Below are 20,122 nucleotides of genomic sequence, written 5' to 3'. Positions count from 1 at the left end.
TTAAAGTAGGGGTGATATAAAGGGGGGCCGCAGACAAAAATGTGAAGAGCTGAGCACTGTAATGTGAAGGGGGAATGATGTGCAGGGGGACTGAGAACACTGATGTAATAAAAAGGATTGTGATCTGAAGGATTGTAGACTAGGTTCACATTATTGCGTAACGCGTGTAGGCGGCCCATTTATTTCAGTGGGCTGCCTTGTAAGCAGAAACACAGAAAAATAAGTCCCTGGACCTTCATGAATTTTAATTCATTACCCCTGCTATAGAGGTTGTACAGGCTGTCCAATTCCTCCAGGATGGCACATCAATACGCGCCATTACCAGAAAGTTTGCTGTCTCCCCCAGCACAGTGGAGATTCCAGGAGACAGGCAGTTACTCTAGGAGAGCTTGACAGGGCTGTAGAAGGTCTGTAACCCATCAGAAGAACAAGTATCAGCTCCTTTATGCAAGGAGAAACAGGATGAGCACTACCAGAGCCCTACAAAATTACCTCCAGCACGCCACTAGTGTAAATGTCTCTGACCAAACAATCAGAAACAGACTTCATGAGGGTGGCCTAGTGGGTCCTGTGCTCACTGCCCCACACTGAGGAGCTTGATTGGCATTTGCCATTGAACACCACAATTGTCAGGGCCGCCACTGGCACCTGTGCTTTTCACAGATGAGAGCAGGTTCACTGAGCACGTCACAGAAGTGAAGGGGTCTGCAGAAGCCATGGAGAGTGTTATGCTGCCTGTTACATCATTGGTCTGAGGAGGCATATCCATGGAGGGATGCACAGACCTCTACAGGCTAGACAATTGCACCCTGACTGCCATTAGGTATCAGGATGAAATCCTTGGACCCATTGTCAGACCCTACGCTGGTGCAGTGGGTTCTGGGCTCCTCCTGGCGCACGACAATGCCCGGCCTCATGTCACGAGAATATGTAGCCAGTTCCTGCAGGTTGAAGGAATTGATGCCATTGAATGGCCCCCACCCAATAAAAAGGGATTTTTGTAAAATCTTACCGTAAAAAATGGATTTTTGTAAAATCTTACCGTAAAATCCTTTTCTCTTAGCTCATTGACAGACGTAGTCCTCGGTGATACACCACCTTCGGGTTATGTTGCCTCCACAGGAGCAGGACTAGACAGGAAATTAAAAAGCTCTGGCCACACCCTAGGGGCAGTCCCAGAGGGTATATCCTCTCTCTCTCTGCCTCAGCAAATCAGTTATGTGAAAAAGCAGTCTTTAGAGATTTTAACACAACCCAACTCAAAAACAGAGGGGCGGGGACTACGTCTGTCAATGAGCTAAGAGAAAAGGATTTTACGGTAAGATTTTACAAAAATCCATTTTTCTCTAGCGCTCATTGACAGACGTAGTCCTCGGTGATACACCACCTTCGGGACGTCCCAGAGCAGTATCACAAATGAGGGGTGGGAAAATGGAAATCAAATCCCAATCTAGAAGGCCCAACCGGTGCCAACTAGAAGTTTACAATGCTCATCCTTAATGATGAGACTCAACAAAAAAGAGAAAATTTTTTTTTTTTTTTCAAACAGAAAAAAACCCTCGAGGTAGACCACCGGTCTCCTCAAATTGCGGCCTGCAAAACCTTGCGGCCAAATGAGGCATCCGCCGATGCCGTCACATCAATTTTATAGAATTTTGTAAAGGTATGTACCGACGACCAGGTGGCCGCCTTACATACCTGGACCACTGACGCCTGATGGCGAAAGGCCCAGGAAGTACTGAGCGCTCGAGTGGAGTGCGCCCTAACAGGGAACGGAGGACTCTGACCCTTAATAGAATAAGCCTGTACCACCGTTTGTCTAATCCATTTGGCAATGGTCGCGGCAGATGCAGGCAAACCCTTTCTGGGGCCATCCGTGATCACAAAAAGTGAATCCGTCTTACGGAATGATTCCGTAGCTTTCAGGTATACCCTGATTGCCCGAACCACATCTAAGGAATGCAACGCATGTTCCCGATGATGCTTGGGCTGAGGACACAAGGAAGGTAGTACAATATCTTCATTCAGATGAAAATCTGAAACCACCTTAGGAAGAAAAGATGGCTTAGGATGAAGTACTACCTTATCCCTATGAATCACTAGGTATGGGGACTGGCATGATAATGCAGCCAGTTCTGACACCCTGCGAGCAGAAGTAATAGCCACCAAGAAGGCCACCTTCTGGGATAAAGTAAGCAAGGGAATCTCCCTGATGTTTTCAAAGGGAGGTTTCTGTAGAACCGACAAAACCAAATTAAGATCCCAGGGCGGTAAGGGCGAGCGGACTGGAGGAGCCAGGTGCGCACCCCCTGGATGAAATTCCGCACCAAGGACTTGGTAGCTAAAGGTTTCTGAAAGAAGATTGCTAATGCTGAAACTTGACCCTTGATGGTGCTCAAGGCTAGCTTCTGCTCAACCCCTTGTTGCAAAAAGGCCAATATTCGAGTCACCGAATAGGTACGTGGAGGAAATCCTAAAGATTCGCACCACGCAATATAAGTCTTCCATGTGTGATAATAGACCTTGCTGGAAGTCGCTTTCCTTGCTTTAATAAGGGTAGGAATGACTGAAGTAGACAAACCTCTGTCCTTCAGTACTTGGGTCTCAATGGCCAGGCCATTAAACCCAGCGACTGTAAAGCATGATGGTAAATTGGTCCTTGAGACCACAGACACTCCCTGAGACGAAGTTCCCACGGAACGTCTGCGACTAGCATGTCCAAGTCGGCCAGGCCGGCTTGAGGAGGCCAGCCTAGAATTTCTAGGACCACTGGCGCTGATAGAATCTGAACCAGGCGTCCCTAGAGGTATCTGGCCCCGACCATCCAAGAAAGTCTGGTCGTTTTCTGTTCCCACACATTTATCAGATACCTGATTGTTATTAGGAAGGGTGATCTTTTCTGGTTGAACCTCAGGGACCGAAGTCACCCGACTAGAGGCTACTTGGCCTATCTGGTCAACCAGATCCGATTCCTGTGAGGTATAGGGACTAATCTTAGGAAAAGGTAAAGGAAAAGATCTATTCAGGGAACGGTAACTACCGCTTCCTGTAGTACTTAAATGTTGGAAGGGAAGAATCGCACCGGTAGTAGTGGTTGAAGCTCGATCTAATGTCCTGAATACCGGTGAAAACGTCCCCCCACCCTGAAACCGGGTGGGGGCGCACCTTCAGGCTGTGTACTCCTTTGCTTCGGGTTTGGCTGGGTTGGTCCTCTGCTTGTCCGACCAGCCCTTCTTGAACCCTCCTGGAGGAGTCTTGCCTTTCCCGCTAGTACCAGCCGGGCGCCCTTTATGGGCGGTAAAGAAAGGTCCTCGCTTGTTGCGAGGTCCCTTAGCTTTAGCAGCCTGTGGCAAAAAAGTGCTCTTGCCCCCAGTGGCATCCTTGATGATTTCATCTAGGTTGGCCCCAAATAGACGATTCCCCTGAAAAGGGAGATTTGTCAAGGTCTTTTTGGAACCTAGGTCAGCTGACCAGCATTTTAACCACAGCACACGTCTGAGGATCACCGCTGACATAGATGCATGCCCTAATAAGGGAGTAGTGTCCAAGGCTGCGTCACAGATAAACTGTAGCCCTTGTATAATCTGTTTCATCAAATCAGATGTCTCCTGGGGAATATCTTTTCCCCTAAGGTCTTGGCGTACCATTTTCGCCCATTCCGTAAGTGTCTGGGAAACTAGACCAATAACAATTACTGGTCTAAATGCTGACCCTATCAGAGAGAAGATGGTGCGGGACTCTGCTTCCATCTTTCGATCCACCGGATCCTTAAAGGACGAAGTGTCCTCCACTGGGATAACCGTGGCTTTATTCAGCCTGGAAATAGGTGGATCCACCACTGGTGGTACCGTCCATTTCTTAATGATGGATTCCTCAAACGGATAGCGTCTAGCAATACGCTTGGAAATAGTAAAGGTACGTTTAGAATGCTCCCATTCTCCTTTAATCTGATTACCGAAACATTTGGGTACAGGAAAAACCTTCACCGTTTTGATGGGCTTATTAGTACCAAAAAGGAATCTCTGTTTCAGTTGCCTCTGCCGGTAAAGCCTCAAGTTTTAAGGTTTCCTGCACTGCCACAACTAGTGCGTCCACCAATGCTTCTTCCTGAATTATAGCAGGAGAAGAAGCGTCCTCCTCACTGTCTGAGGGGGCTTTACCTGGGATAACAGCCTTTGCAGAGGAACCTGCAACTGCAGTGACCATCTCTGAATCAGAGTCAGAGGTGTCAGATAGTATAGGGGTAGGCGGGGGTCGCTTCCTTGACCCCCGTCCCTGACTGGCCGCCTCCACCCGAGCCACCATAGACTCCAAAATTGCTGTAAATGACTCTACACTCTGTGCACCGGCGGGTCCCGTGGCCCCCTCGAGGGAAACAGGTGGGGGAATATGTGTGGCAGGGTCCATGATAATTCCAGTCACTAACTGGATAATATAATTCAAAAATAAAAAACTTTTTTTTTTTTTTTTTTTCAGACCCCCAGCGCCACAAAAAGCCCCTTAGTGTTACCTGCTAGGGATCCCTATCGATCGAGAGAGAGAGATAGACCCCCAGGCTCACCACTTGATGCTCAGAGTTTAACTGCAACAGGTTACAGCGCTGTCTTGACAAACAGGAAGTCTTTTGTCTGGCTGCCCAGGAAGAAAGGAGGCGGCTCCGCCCCTCTGCACGCCTTCCGGCGCCTCCCCTAGCTCCACGAGGTGTTTGGATCACCTCAAACATGGCCGCCCCCATGCTGGAGACGCGAGGCTACGCCAAAATGGCGGCTCGTGCGATCCAGCAAAAAAAATGGCGGCGGCCTGTACTGAATAGCGGTGTGCTGCAGGGCACACAACACTCTCTCTGCATGGGGATTTGGCGTGGTTGGCGGTACCGGCCCTGGCGGACCGCATGGCCATTCGGGAGGCCTGCTAATAGCTGGAGATCTGATTAGGAAGGCAGTCTACATGTCCGTGGCTTCTGACTGGTAGGTAGCTTATTCTTATCACCGTAAGATTCCCAGAATGCCACAGATTATAATCTTTTTAACATGTATACAATTAGATTGTTAGCTCCCAAACCAAGCCTCCTGGCTTTTTGCACATAAAATCACACTCAAAGTAGGAGGATCTGTGTCATTTATAGGATAGAGAGGGACTCTATCTTACCATACAGAGAGGGGCCCGCGTTCACCACAAGACCCGTCAGGGGAAAAGGGGGAACATACTACTCACCATACCGGAACCAGGCGGGCACCAACTCCTGACAGTACCCCTCTCCACCGGGGCGGGAGGGCTGTCGACCGATATGGACGCCGTGACTCATGGTCTTTGGCGTTTCAGCGAGACGTTTAACTCGCGGGGTCAGTCCTTTAATGGGACTTTGTCGCGGCCGACCCAGCGCGGAGCTATGGCCTGCACGCACTCGTAGGCTGAACTGGGGTGACCACCGGATCTCAACATCCAGCCCGTCGCCCAGTTCAGCTTTCTTGCTTGAAGATCTCACAGGAACACTGGAGAAAAAAAGCTGTCTAAAAAATCCTTTAAGAAAAAAATCTTGCCAGGACCTAAGATCCCAGCAAGGTATCTAGGTCCTTACTCCTAACTAGACAGAAAATAACTGATTTGCTGAGGCAGAGAGAGAGAGGATATACCCTCTGGGACTGCCCCTAGGGTGTGGCCAGAGCTTTTTAATTTCCTGTCTAGTCCTGCTCCTGTGGAGGCAACATAACCCGAAGGTGGTGTATCACCGAGGACTACGTCTGTCAATGAGCGCTAGAGAAATCCTTTTCTCTTAGCTCATTGACAATCGTAGTCCTCGGTGATACAGCACCTTCGGGTTTTTTTGCCTCCACAGGAGCAGGACTAGACAGGAAATAAAAATGCTCTGGCCACACCCTAGGGGCAGTCCCCGAGGGTATATCCTCTCTCTCTCTGCCACAGCAAATCAGTTATGTCACAAAAGCAGTGTTTAGAGAATTTAACCCAACCCAACTCAAAAAACAGAGGGGCGGGTACTACGTCTGTCAATGAGCTAAGAGAAAAGGATTTTACGGTAAGATTTTACAAAAATCCATTTTTCTCTCTCGCTCATTGACAGACGTAGTCCTCGGTGATACAGCACCTTCGGGAAGTCCCAGAGCAGTATCACAAATGAGGGGTGGGAAAATGGAAATCAAATCCAAATCTAGAAGGCCCAACCGGTGCCAACTAGAAGTTTACAATGCTCATCCTTAATGATGAGACTCAACAAAAAAATTTTTCAACAGAAAAAAACCCTCGAGGTAGACCACCGGTCTCCTCAAATTGCGGCCTGCAAAACCTTGCGGCCAAATGAGGCATCCGCCGATGCCATCACATCAATTTTATAAAATTTTGTAAAGGTATGTACCGACGACCAGGTGGCCGCCTTACATACCTGGACCACTGACGCCTGATGGCGAAAGGCCCAGGAAGTACTGAGCGCTCGAGTGGAGTGCGCCCTAATAGGGAACGGAGGACTCTGACCCTTAATAGAATAAGCCTGTACCACCGTCTGTCTAATCCACTTGGCAATAGTCGCGGCAGATGCAGGCAACCCCTTTCTGGGGCCATCCGTGATCACAAAAAGTGAATCCGTCTTACGGAATGATTCCGTAGCTTTCAGGTATACCCTGATTGCCCGAACCACATCCAAGGAATGCAACGCATGTTCCCGATGATGATTGGGCTGAGGACACAAGGAAGGTAGTACAATATCTTCATTCAGATGAAAATCTGAAACCACCTTAGGAAGAAAGGATGGCTTAGGATGAAGTACTACCTTATCCCTATGAATCACTAAGTATGGGGACTGGCATGATAATGCAGCCAGTTCTGACACCCTGCGAGCAGAAGTGATAGCCACCAAGAAGGCCACCTTCTGGGATAAAGTAAGCAAGGGAATCTCCCTGATGTTTTCAAAGGGAGGTTTCTGTAGAACTGACAAAACTAAATTAAGATCCCAGGGCGGTAAGGGCGCGCGGACTGGTGGAGCCAGGTGCCGCACCCCCTGGATGAAGTTCCGCACCAAGGATTTGGTAGCTAAAGGTTTCTGAAAGAAGATTGCTAATGCTGAAACTTGACCCTTGATGGTGCTCAAGGCTAGTTTCTGCTCAACCCCTTTTTGCAAAAAGGCCACTATTCGAGTCACCGAATAGGTACGTGGAGGAAATCCTAAAGATTCGCACCACGCAATATAAGTCTTCCATGTGTGATAATAGACCTTGCTGGAAGTCGCTTTCCTTGCTTTAATAAGGGTAGGAATGACTGAAGCTGACAACCCTCTGTCCTTCAGTACTTGGGTCTCAATGGCCAGGCCATTAAAACCAGCGACTGTAAAGCACGATGGTAGATTGGTCCTTGAGACCACAGACACTCCCTGAGACGAAGTTCCCACGGAACGTCTGCGACTAGCATGTCCAAGTCGGTCAGGCCGGCTTGACGAGGCCAGCCTAGAATTTCTAGGACCACTGGCGCTGACTGGATCTGAACCAGGCGTCTCTAGAGCTATCTGGCCCCGACCATCCGAGAAAGTCTGGTCGTTTTCTGTTCCCACACATTTATCAGATACCTGATTCTTATCAGGAACGGTGATCTTCTCTGGTTGGACCTCAGGGACCGAAGTCACCCGGCTAGAGGCTTCTTGGTCTGTCTGGTCAACCAGATCCGATTCCTATGGGGAATAGAGACTAATCTTAGGAAAAGGTAGAGAAAAAGATCTATTCAGGGAACGGTGACTACCGCTCCCTGTAGTACTTAAATGTTGGAAGGGAAGAATCGCACCGGTAGTAGTAGTCGATGCTCGATCTAATGTCCTGAATACCGGTGAAAACGTCCCCCCACCCTCAACCCGGGTGGGGGCGCACCTTCAGGCTGTGTAATCCTTTGCTTCGGGTTTGGCTGAGTCGGTCCTCTGTTTGTCCGACCAGCCTTTCTTGAACCCTCCTGGAGGAGTCTTGCCTTTCCCGCTTGTACCAGCCGGGCGTACGAACCCTTTATGGGCGGTAAAGAAAGGTCCTCGCTTGTTGCGAGGTCCCTTAGCTTTAGCAGTCTGTGGCAAGAAAGTGCTCTTGCCCCCAGTGGCGTCCTTGATAATTTCATCTAGGGTGGCCCCAAATAGGCGATTCCCCTGAAAGGGGAGATTCGTCAAGGTCTTTTTGGAACCTAGGTCAGCTGACCAGCATTTTAACCACAGCACACGTCTGAGGATTACCGCTGACATAGATGCATGCCCTAATAGAGGGGTAGCATCCAAGGCTGCGTCACAGACAAACTGTAGCCCTTGTATAATCTGTTCCATCAAATCAGATGTTCCCTGGGGGATATCTTTTCCCCTTAGGTCTTGGCGTACCAATCTCGCCCATTCCGTTAGTGTCTGGGAAACTAGACCAATAACAATTACTGGTCTAAATGCTGACCCTATCAGGGAGAAGATAGTGCGGGACTCCGCTTCCATCTTTCGATCCACCGGATCCTTAAAGGACGAAGTGTCCTCCACTGGGATAACCGTGGCTTTATTCAGCCTGGAAATAGGTGGATCCACCACTGGTGGTACCGTCCATTTCTTAATGATGGATTCCTCAAACGGATAGCGTCTAGCAATACGCTTGGAAATAGTAAAGGTACGTTTAGAATGCTCCCATTCTCCTTTAATTTTATTACCAAAACATTTGGGTACAGGAAAAACCTTCACCGTTTTAATGGGCTTGTTAGTACCAAAGGGAATCTCTGTTTCAGTTGCCTCTGCCGGTGAAACCTCAAGTCTTAAGGTTTCCCGCACCGCCACAACTAGTGCGTCCACCAATGCTTCTTCCTGAATTATAGCGGGAGAAAGAACGTCCTCCTCACTGTCTGAGGGAGCTTTACCTGAGATAACAGCCCTTGCAGAGGGACCTGCAGCTGCAGTGACCATCTCTGAATCTGAGTCAGAGGTGTCAGATAATATAGGGGTAGGCGGGGGTCGCTTTCTTGACCCCTGTCCCTAACAGGCTGCCTCCACCCGAGCCACCATAGACTCCAAAGTTGCTGTAAATGCATCCATACTCTGTGCACCGGCGGGTCCCGTGGCCCCCTCGAGGGAAACAGGTGGGGGTACTTGTGTGGCAGGGTCCATGATTATTCCAGTAATTTCCCGGAAAATACAATTCAAATTTAAATAAAAAACTTTTTTTTTTTTTTTTTTCAGACCCCCAGCGCCACAAAAGCCCCTCAGTGTTACCTGCTAGGGATCCCTATCGATCGAGAGAGAGAGAGAGAGATAGACCCCCAGGCTCACCACTTGATGCTCAGAGTTCACTGCAACAGGTTACAGCGCTGTGTTCACAAACAGGAAGTCTTTTGGCTGGCTGCCCAGGAAGAAAGGAGGCGGCTCCGCCCCTCTGCACACTTTCCGGCGCCTCCCCTAGCTCCACGAGGTGTTTGGATCACCTCAAACATGGCCGCCCCCATGCTGGAGACACGAGGCTACGCCAAAATGGCGGCCTCGTGCGATCTAGCAAACAATGGCGGCGGTTAGTACCGAATAGCGGCGTGACTGCAGAACATCACACACTTCTCTACATGGGGATTTAGCCTGGTCGGCGGTACCGGCCCTGGCGGACCGCATGGCCGTTCGGAAGGCCTGCTATCGCTGGAGACTTGACTAGGAAAGCAGTCTACATGTCCGTGGCTACTGACTGGTAGGATACTTATATTATCACAGTAAGATACCCATACTGCCACTAATTACAATCTTTTTTAACATGATTACAATAGATTGTCAGCTCCCAAACCAAGCCTCCTGGCTTTTTGCACATAAAATCACACTCAAAGTAGGGGGATCTGTGCCATGTTATAGGATAGAGGGGAACTCATCCTTACCATACAGAGAGGGGCCCGCGTTCACCACAAGACCCGTCAGGGGAAAAGGGGGAACATGCTACTCACCATACCGGAACCAGGCGGGCACCAACTCCTGACAGTACCCCTCTCCACCGGGGCGGGAGGGCTGTCGACCAATACGGACGCCGTGACTCATGGTCCTTGGCGTTTCAGCGAGACGTTTAACTCGCGGGGTCAGTCCCTCCAGTGGGACTATGTCGCGGCCGACCCAGCGCGGAGCTATGGCCTGCACGCGCTCGTAGGCTGAACTGGGGTGACCACCGGATCTAAACATCCAGCCCGTTGCCCAGTTCAGCTTTCTTGCTTGAAGATCTCACAGGAACACTGGAGAAAAAAGCTGTCTAAAAAAAAAAAAAAAAAAATCTTTTTAAGAAAAAAATCCTGCCAGGACCGAAGATCCCAGCAAGGTATCTAGGTCCTTACTCCTGACTAGACAGAAAAAAAACTGTTTTGCTGTGGCAGAGAGAGAGAGGATATACCCTCGGGGACTGCCCCTAGGGTGTGGCCAGAGCATTTTTATTTCCTGTCTAGTCCTGCTCCTGTGGAGGCAACATAACCCGAAGGTGCTGTATCACCGAGGACTACGTCTGTCAATGAGCGAGAGAGAAAACACCTTTAGGACATTATGTTAGGGTTCATCTGACACCAGCAGGTTACACCTCAGCCTGTTCAGCTGTTCAATGATGCCCTGGTCCTGACGTATTTTCCCCCATTGAGATCTCATGTGTTTTTAAAGTGTTCCTTTAATTTTTTTGAGGAGTAGAATTTATTTTTTTCTTATGGTTAAGCACTGCACTTTTTTGATTTATTGAATGAAATATAATTTGCCAGCAATTTAAACTGTACTATTTTTCTTTCATAAAATGTCAATATCTTTGCCCAAATTTGGCCAGTGACATCACTGACATCCCTGCACTTATGTTTACATGACTGGGGATTCTGGCCTATGTAAGCAATTTGGTGCTGACAGCAGTGGTTGCTATGTGCCAGTACTCCAGGCTTCCTTAGGAACCACTGACAATGGGAAGCTATGATATATAGAAGTAGTGAAATACCATTTTTATACAGTATATGATGCTCAGCTCTCACCAAATGGGCAACACCATCAGCTCATCCCTAATGGTGACATTCTGAAATGCATCCCTGATGTCCACAGAAGCCAGAAGGTCCCCTGGTGAAGGTGAGGCGATGACAGACCTGGTGGATTCAATGATGATTTTTTGGGCTCAAATGAAGACATTCAAATCTTTGAGATTCAAGAGCCCCTCTGTTTTGGGGAACAGATTGGAGTAAAATCCTTATAACTTTCCCCCTACTCTGCGAATCCCCACTCCAGAAATAAACCTGCGCTGAGGAAGGTTTGTCTGAGGATTTTGCAGACTGAGTGCCAGAGCTTTTGGATAAACAGTGAGCCAAGCTTCAGGTGTCTCAATGTGGAGAGTGGGAGAGCAAAGAAAGAAAAACTGGATTTTTGACTTACCGTAAAATCCTTTTCTCTTAATTTCATTGACAGACGCAGTCCTCTGATGCATATCAGTAAGGTTATACTGCCCCCTACAGGAGTAGAACACTAGGCAGAAAAAAAGTTCTGGCTACGTCTATGGGCAGTCCTGGAGGGTACACCCTCTCTCTTCCTGCATAGGCAACACTTTAAAAATTTCTATAGGTTACCAGCTTAGAGTTACAGAGGGAGTCCAGGGCTCAAATTGTTGCTCTCGCTCTAACAATAGCGGAGATACCTCACACATGTGGTTTGAACACCGTTTACATATGTGGGCGGGACTTCGGTATGTGTTTGCTTCTGCGCACGAGCTAACGGGGACAGGGCGCTTTCATTTTTATTTTTTTTCCTATTTATTTTATTATTTTCGATTTTTACACAGTTTAAAAAAAAAAATAGATAATTTTATTCCTATTACAAGGAATGTAAACATCCCTTGTAATAGAAATAGGCATGACAGGTCCTCTTTATTGTGAGATCTGGGGTCAAAAAGACCTCACAACTACACTAAAAACGAAAAAAAAAATATATATATATATATAAAAAAAAAAAAAAAAAAAAAAATCGGCCCTTTAAACTGGTTGCTAGGCAACAGCATTTGACATTGCTCCAGTCCTCTAAGACCTTGGAGACTTCCTGTCTCAGAGGATGCGGGGTCGGATCATCTTCCCCGGTATTTAGCGTCAAAGGACCGACATAAAACTGCGGCAAGCAGTCGGTAAGTGGTTAAATAATGTCATCCAGGGGCAGCGCCAGACAGGCGATCCCCCTAAAAAGGGAGATCCGTTAAGGCCCTCTTAGAAGTAAGATCCGCAGACCAACACTTAAGCCAAGTATATGCCGGATAACAACTGCCGAACCAACAGGTGACCCCATAAAGAAGCAGTGTCCAGCGCAGCATCGCAAAAATAGTGCAGCCCTGCTCCAGCTGGTCCAACAGCTCCCCCAAAGCAGGAGGGACTTGCTCCTCACCAAATCACAGCGTTGGAACTCTGCCCATCAGGCAGAGTGTGCGTGGCAAGGGCAATCCTAACACTGCTCTCAGTGCAGACCCCGCCAGGGAGTATAGATCGTGGGCCACAGCTTCCACCATCCTATCCTTCAGGTCCTCAAAGGACAGGGATTCCTCCACTGGATTAACAGTAATCTTATTCAGCCTGGAGACCGGTGGGTCCACTGTAGGTGGCACAGTCCACTTCCTTACCAGAGACTCCACAAAAGGGTAACATCTAGCAGCCGCTTAGACACCCCAGGGGAACGTCTCATACGGTCCCAATCCTTATGAGCATGCTAGCAAATTAAACTGCTCCAGATGGCATGTGAGTGCCAAACGCAACCTGCGCCCCAGGCACAGCCGCCGCGGTGTCCTCTAACTTGCAGGGTGTAATGCAACAAACAACCAGAGCATCTACCAGCACCTTGTGCTGCAGGGGTAGAAATGTCATCCTGAGTATCTGAGGAGACAGGGCGTGAGGTAACAGACCTGGCAAGGAGCCCACGTCTGCGGCGGCTGAGTCAGACTCAGATCTGAGACATTAGATGAAGCAGGGGTAGGTGGAGATCGCTTCTGCGCACCTCACCCTCTCAAGGTCACCTCCACCCGGGACCCAAATGCTTCCAGAACCGCCAAAAATGCATTGGTGGACAGTGGACACACTGCGGCCTCCGTGAGGGGGTCAGGTGAGGACACATGGTCTGCAGGGTCCATACTGAACCAGAAGAACCCACCAGCAAAATTTGCAAAAAATTACTTTTTTTTTTTTGGCAAAAAAAAAAAAAATGGTCCCACTGCCCCACCGTGTCCCCCGAAGGTCAGGCATGCCCTGAAGACACCCAACAGAAAGAGAGAGAACCCCAGAAACCACTGTCCAAATCTGCATTCCCACGTGCACGCCTCCAGGCACTCCCACCTAGATTCTTCAGACTGAAGGCCCCCCTGCTCGATCGGCCGAGTGCCGCGGACAGCACACCCTCCGGCCCCCCATGTGGCCTGCAAATGGGGTCTCAGCCTGAGGTATGCCCAAACAGTCTCCTACGTGTGGGGGGGGGGTCAGGGGGGTGGGGGTTGCATAACAGGACAGAGGGACGTTTGCTCACCGTACCAGGAACACAGGCGGGCACCATCTCCAGACAGGACCCCTCTCCCCTGAAGTGGAGGGCTGTCGGCCAAATAGGAATGCTGCGACATAGGCCTAGACCCTGTCGTGTGCGACCTTGCAGGACGTTTAACTTGCGGGGCCAGTCCCCGTCCAGTGGGACTATGTCGTGACCGACCCAGCCCGGAGCTAAGGCTTGCACACGTTTGCTGGCTAGCTGGGGTGACCACTGGATCTAGATTATCCAGCCCCTCGCCCAGATACGGCATAGTTGCTTGTAGATCTCACAGGGAAAAAATCCAGAGAAAAAGGCTAGCTAAGAAAAAACTATCTACATAAAGGCTGTCCCTCATGGCCTGCCTACATGTTTTAATGCCGCGTGTGTTGGGCCCTTCATTATGTTAAAGAAGCATCTTCAGCACTCTCACACATGGGATGACAGAGGACACAGATGAGTCCTCCTCAATGGATAGGAGGGTCTCAATTATGTTGGCTACTATGTCCCACTGATCAGCAGTAGGACAAGAATGTCCTCCAAGTCCATATTCACCAGAATATACGGTAAGAGCTCGCTTCTGCTCCAGCATCCTTTGTAGCATGTGTAGCGTTGAGTTCCATCGTGTTGGAACAGTCTGCATCAAGTTGTTTTTGGGTAGGCCAAGGTCTTCCTGAATGCACCTCAGTCGCTGCTTGGCAAGCATAGAATGGTGGAAATGGCCTGCGCACTTCTTCAGCATGCTAATGTCAAGCAAAGCTTTCTGGTTTAACAGACCATCATTTACCACAAGTTGGAGGGTGTGTGCCATGCAACTGAGGTCGGACACTTCAGCAAGTCTCCTACCTTTAACCATGTTTGCTCCGCTGTCTCGAAGCACAGGCACCACTCGGTCTTTGGTGATTCCCCATTCTTCTAGCATGCCTAGAAACATTTCTCTAATGTACTCCCCAGTGTGAGATCCTTGCATCACTTTTGTATTCAACACCAAATGCCTTCTTGTCCATCCGCTGTCAATGAAGTGGCATGTAAGACTCATTAGTGATTCTGTTTGTCCTGACCAGCAGTCATTTGTGAATGAGAGTGAGTTGCCAGCATTCTCTGGTTGCAGCATAGCCTTTACTTTCTCAACAACCTTTTGGTGAATATTTTTAGCATTTCAGTTCGATAAAATTTGTCACTCTTCAGTGTGTACCTTGGCTCATTTATGGACATCAACCGCTTAAATCCAGAGTCAGACACTATTGTAAATGGCTGGTTATCAGTGACCATCATCTCTGTGATTACTCTGTCCAGCAGTTGTGATCTTCCATTAGATTTTTGCCACCTGTTTTTTTTCTGAAACATATCTGTTATTGTTGCCTGGGATAGTGATGTTTCACCTTGTGATTAATTTTGTTTTTTTCTGTGCTGCATGATACAATTCAACATGATGAACTCTTAGATGGGCCCAAAGATTAGACATATTTGTGGTTTTTCCAGTTATTGATCCCATGCTTACATGGTTTTTGCAAGTGTTGCACAGTGCTGCTGCTTTTCCTGGAGATGGAGAAGAGAAATAGTCTCAGACCACACTTTTAATTTTTCTATCTCCATCCATCTCCATTGAAACTTGAAAGACACTAATGAATATAGGCTTTAAAAAAAAATGGCTGGCTGGCACCCTGTGGTGATGAGTTGCTGGCACCCTTTGGTGGGTGGCTGGCACCCTGTGGTGGGTGGCTGGCTGGCACCCTGTGGTGGGTGGGTGCCTGGCACCTGTTGGTGGCTGGTTTGCTGGCAGCCTGGCACCCTGTGGTGGTTGGGTGGCTGGAACCCTTTGGTGGCTGGCACCCTTTTTTGCTGGCTGGCTGGCACCCTGTGTGGTGGGTGGCTGGCTGGTACAGGCCCAGGGCCTGTGGTTAGCTAGCTGGTACAGGCAGGGCCTGTGGCTGGCTGGCTGGTACAGGCCTATGGGTGTCAGGGACTGGGTGGCTGGCACAGGGCAGCTGTGGGTGGGTGGCCGCGGCGGCTGTGTTACACAATGTGCACTGTGACTGGTCACTGTACTGTATGATTGATTTGAGAATAAATCACTCACTGCCCCAACTGTGCACTGCATGCAGAGACTCCAGTGTGGCCGTGGCGGGTGTAAAACACACTGTGCGCACATATGTGAGACTCCAATACAAGGCTAAGGGAGGCGGTCTAAGAAGGCCGCAGAAGCGGCCCCAGACTCCCAGTGCGCGGAGGCGAGGGGCGCAACATACGCAATGATGTCATGGCAATATCGGCAACAGCCGGGGCCGATTCCGATATATCGGGGAAAGTGCATATCGGCCCCCGATATATCGGTGTTGCCGATAATCGGTCGATCCCTTATATATATATATTTACATGTATTCAGTACAATGTGTGTGTAGTTGTTTATTGTATACAATAATAAATAATTTATATATATATAAATTATCTCTCTCTATATATATATATATATATATATATATATATATATAGAGAGAGAGAGAGAGAGAGAGAGAGAGAGAGAGAGAGATTTACATGATGAAGGAACAGTATTGTGCGAATACAATCCCTGCCTCCTATGTAGTGCTGTCTCCTGTCGCATGCAGAGTAATACCAACTGCACTCCACCTCTTATTCTGGCTAGCAGGTCTCCAGAGTGATGCCAGCAGCAGGAAAGAAGAGATCTACAGGTGTGAAGCAATACACTGGGCATAATAGTATAGGACTTTTTACACTGATGTGCTGCAGTTTACCCACACCACGGGTGCAGTGCAGTGTACCTGCAGCTTTCCTGCAGGTTTGCTGTGCTTAGCCATGAACTTCAAATATATGCTATGGGTTTGGTGCACCTTCTGAAAGCACACCAACTACTGAATGCAGGAGTTTTGGTGCACTTTCAGAAAGTGCACCACACCTGCAGTATAGAATAGAAGTCTAGGGCAAAGTGCAGCTAACCAGGGGAAAGTCAAAAAATGCACTGTGCTGCACCCATGGTGTCGGTAAACCGCAGCACATCAGTGTGAATGCAGCCTTATAAGGGGCCAACCACATGCCCTTTAGCTGCTGCGGCCAGGGGTGTACACATATTGCAGCCGCAGCTGGAGTTATACGCCCTGTCATGGTTGGTGGGTGTAGCACCTGCAAAGCATGATCCATTCAACTGAATGAGGCCACATTGCAAGTGTCCTGCAAACTCATGCAGTACAGCAAATAAGCGTTGCTTTATCACACCACCTGCTTTAACCCCTCGGACTCCCAAGAAGCATGCTGTTGTGGGGTGCTTGCAGAGTGGCTTAACTTGAATGGGTCACGATTGGCCAGTGGTAGCACTCACCAAAAGCAACAGGGGGTTTAATTCCTGCTGCGACATGTGTACACCTTTGGCTGCTGGGGTAGGGATTGGGGCGGTAAACTCAATCACAGTGTTTTACCAACTTTATGTGTGAACAAGCACTAAGGGTGTCACTGCGGAATGCAACTAAGGGCTCATTCACAAATGCAGCAGGCACTACTGCTCTTCTCAAAAGCGATCTGAGTGTGTTTGACAGGTGGTGAGAAGGTTATATGTTGCCTCCTCACCACCTAATTTAGACCCATAATTGCCGTGCAATGCAAGCAATTGTGACACGGTGGTATGACATTTAGAGGTTTAAATTAGGTGTGAGGAGTCTACACTGGGCAACACTGTGACTTCTGCCATGTTGTTCAGGTAAATCTCCACCTCTTTAAGGTTGCTTACCCCTGCTTTAAGGCCTCATGCACACAGGGCATAAAAAAACGCCTATTTTATAGACATTTGAATTTTTTTTCAGCCTGTAAACGCACGTCTTTGTAGGCATTTACAGGCATTTTAAAAGAGGAGCAGTTAGAGGCTGAAAAATGCACCACCAGCACATTCAGGAGGAGCTTTAGGGCAGAAAAATGCCCAAACGTGTTTAGCGTTAGAGCGTTCATTAATTTCAATGGCCGGATTAAAATTAATATTATGGCCAATTAGGTCAATGACTACCCAAACACATGTGCAAAACACTGCCTTAGGTGCATTTTTTAGGCTGATTTTTCCTGCCAGGCGCAAAGGCTACCATGGAGGAAACAAAATGTCATGTATGCATGAGGCCAAAAGTAAAAAAAAAAAAAAAAAGTATATTGAAGAAGATAGCAAAAGTTGCTGAAATATTTTACATGAAACATAAAAGACTTGCATGTCAATTCTATACTGTTCAGGTAAGTTGCATTTTAGCTACCTTGCTATCAAAATTACATGTCAGCATTTGAAAGGTAAAAGGCTCTAATGTTTGGAAAATGTTACAACAAAATAATCAAGTATCTTACCTTATAGATTTTAAACTTCTCTCTATTGCTTCTGGGGGAATAAAATTTGCTCCAACGCAGTGAATTTTATGTGGCAAACAAAAGCTTACTTCCAGCCAGTTATTAATATGAAGTCGTACCACACCAGTTGTACAAAGGCTGCAACAATACAAAACGTTTACATTAAATCCTAATACATTTGTCTATAATTTTTTCTTATGTCAGGTCCACTTCATGTACAAATTACCAGAAACACTTAGATTTCACAAGTTCAATTTATTTATATTGAACACAAATGTCCCTAAAGCACTATGCAGTTGAAGATATAAAGTTAAAGCAAGCATTAGCTTTCCCCCTTAAATGGAGAAAAACAGCAGAAGCTGTATGCAGAGTACCATACTCGTACGTCTAGAACCTAAGGGTTATTTTATAACAGATTTTGTTGCAATTATCCAGATCAATAAATGAGATTTAAATTTCGTCAGTCAAATCAGTCAAGTCAGTCAATATAAAAACATATTTCTGATTGGTTGCTTTAAGTCCCTGCACACCGCATAGTGTACTTTACTTGCAACTCTCTCTGTTGGCCACTGTGCCCTTCTCCCATGACTGCCATGTACTAAACAGTATTGGGAGGTCTGTCAAAAGGAGGACAGGATGCAGCTGGGTTTTCTATTAAACCATGTAGTCCATAGTGTGCACATTGGCTGAAGGACCAGCATGCAATTGCAGAATTCAATGATTTGCAAAACTCATAAAACAATATTTTATTCACAATAGAAAACAGAAAACATATCAAACTTTTAAACTGTAGAAAATGTACCATTTTTAAGAAAAAAATAAGGTAATTTTGAAATTAATGGCAGCAACACGTCTCAAAAAAGGTTGGGACAGGGCCAAGTTTACCACGGTGTAGCATCCCCTCTTCTTTTAACAACACTCTGTAGATGTCTAGGAATTGAGGAGACCAGTTGCTAGAGATTTGGGAGAGGAATGTTGTCCCATTCTTGCCTGATGTAGGATTCTAACTGCTTAACAGTCCTAGCTCTTCTTTGTAATATTTTCCTTTACAGATGCACCAAATACAGGTGCATCTCAAAAAAATGAAAAATATCAAAAAGTTTATTTCAGTAATAATTTCAAAAAGTGAAATTCATTATATAGATGCATTACACACAGATTGATATATTTCAAGAATTAATTTTTTATTAATGATTACGGCTTAGAGCTATTGAAAACCCAAAATTCAGTATCTTAGAAAATAAGATTATTACATACAGTAAGACCATTAATCACTTCTGGACCGGAAGATTTTCCCCCTTAATGACCAGGCCATATTTTGCGATTCGGCACTGCGTTAGTTTAACGGACAATTGCGCAGTCGCGCGACACTGTACCCAAATACAATTGATGTCCTTTTTTCCCCACAAATAGAGCTTTCTTTTTATGGTATTTGATCACCTGTGCGATTTTTATTTTTTGCGCTATAAACAAAAAAAGAGCGACAATTCTGACATTTTTCACATTCTGCCATATAAACATTCCCAAAAAAAAATCTAATTTTTTTTTTATTATTTTAGGCCAATTTGTATTCTTCTACATATTTTTGGTAAAAAAAAAAAAAAAAAAAAAATCGCAATAAGCGTATTATGATTGGTTTGCTCAAAAGTTCTCGTCAACTAACTACGGGAAATATTTATGTCATTTTTATTGTTTTTTTTTCTTTTACTAGTAATGGCGCGATCTGCGTTTTTTTGAGGGACTGAGACATTGCGGCGGACAGTTCGGACCTCTCATTTTGACACTTTTGGGGGAGACATTACTACAGTAAGCAGTGACATTACTACAGTAATCAGTGCTAAAAATATGCACTGTTACTGTAATGACACTGACAGAGAAGGGGTTAACACAGTAAGTGATCAAGGGGTTAAATGTGTACCTAGGGGCATGGCTTGTGAAATGATCACAGAGACCTGTGTTCCTATATAGAAGGATCACAGGAGCTCTGTGATCATTGCAGCGAGACGAACAGTCAGCTGTGTTTACAACAGCTGCCCGTCCTTCTCTCTCAACGGGGAACGATCGCGGGTGTCAGGCGACAATTGGACCTGCCTGCCCCGTGCATCGGAGTCCCCGCTGACAAGTGGAGGCAGGAGCGCACCTCCGCCAGCGCATGCTCGTTCCCTAGCTGCAGGCGCGCGACCGACATATACCTACGTCGGTTCGCGCAGGAGGGCCGCCCTGCCGCAGTATAACTGCGGCGGGCGGTCCGGAAGCGGTTAAGAAAAAGATTTTCATTACAAAAATGTTGGTTTACTGAAAAAATGTCCATGTACATTA

The 20,122-nt window shown here is 47.2% G+C and overlaps 1 protein-coding gene across 4 annotated transcripts in view; it reads right to left on the bottom strand.

Moving 5' to 3' along the window:
* NPRL3 (NPR3 like, GATOR1 complex subunit) overlaps positions 1-20,122 on the bottom strand; it is a 267,923-nt gene that overhangs the window by 99,608 nt on the left and 148,193 nt on the right. For all 4 annotated transcript variants that reach the window (XM_082260222.1, XM_082260223.1, XM_082260220.1 and 1 more), the window contains one exon: positions 17,804-17,941. In XM_082260222.1, coding sequence (XP_082116348.1) covers positions 17,804-17,941 — 138 coding nt within the window. The remainder of the gene's footprint in view (positions 1-17,803; positions 17,942-20,122) is intronic.

Source organism: Pelophylax lessonae (genome assembly GCF_965119305.1).
Source record: "Pelophylax lessonae genome assembly, chromosome: 6".
Taxonomy (NCBI): Eukaryota; Metazoa; Chordata; class Amphibia; order Anura; family Ranidae; genus Pelophylax; species Pelophylax lessonae.
This window is presented reverse-complemented; position numbering and strand designations above follow the sequence as displayed.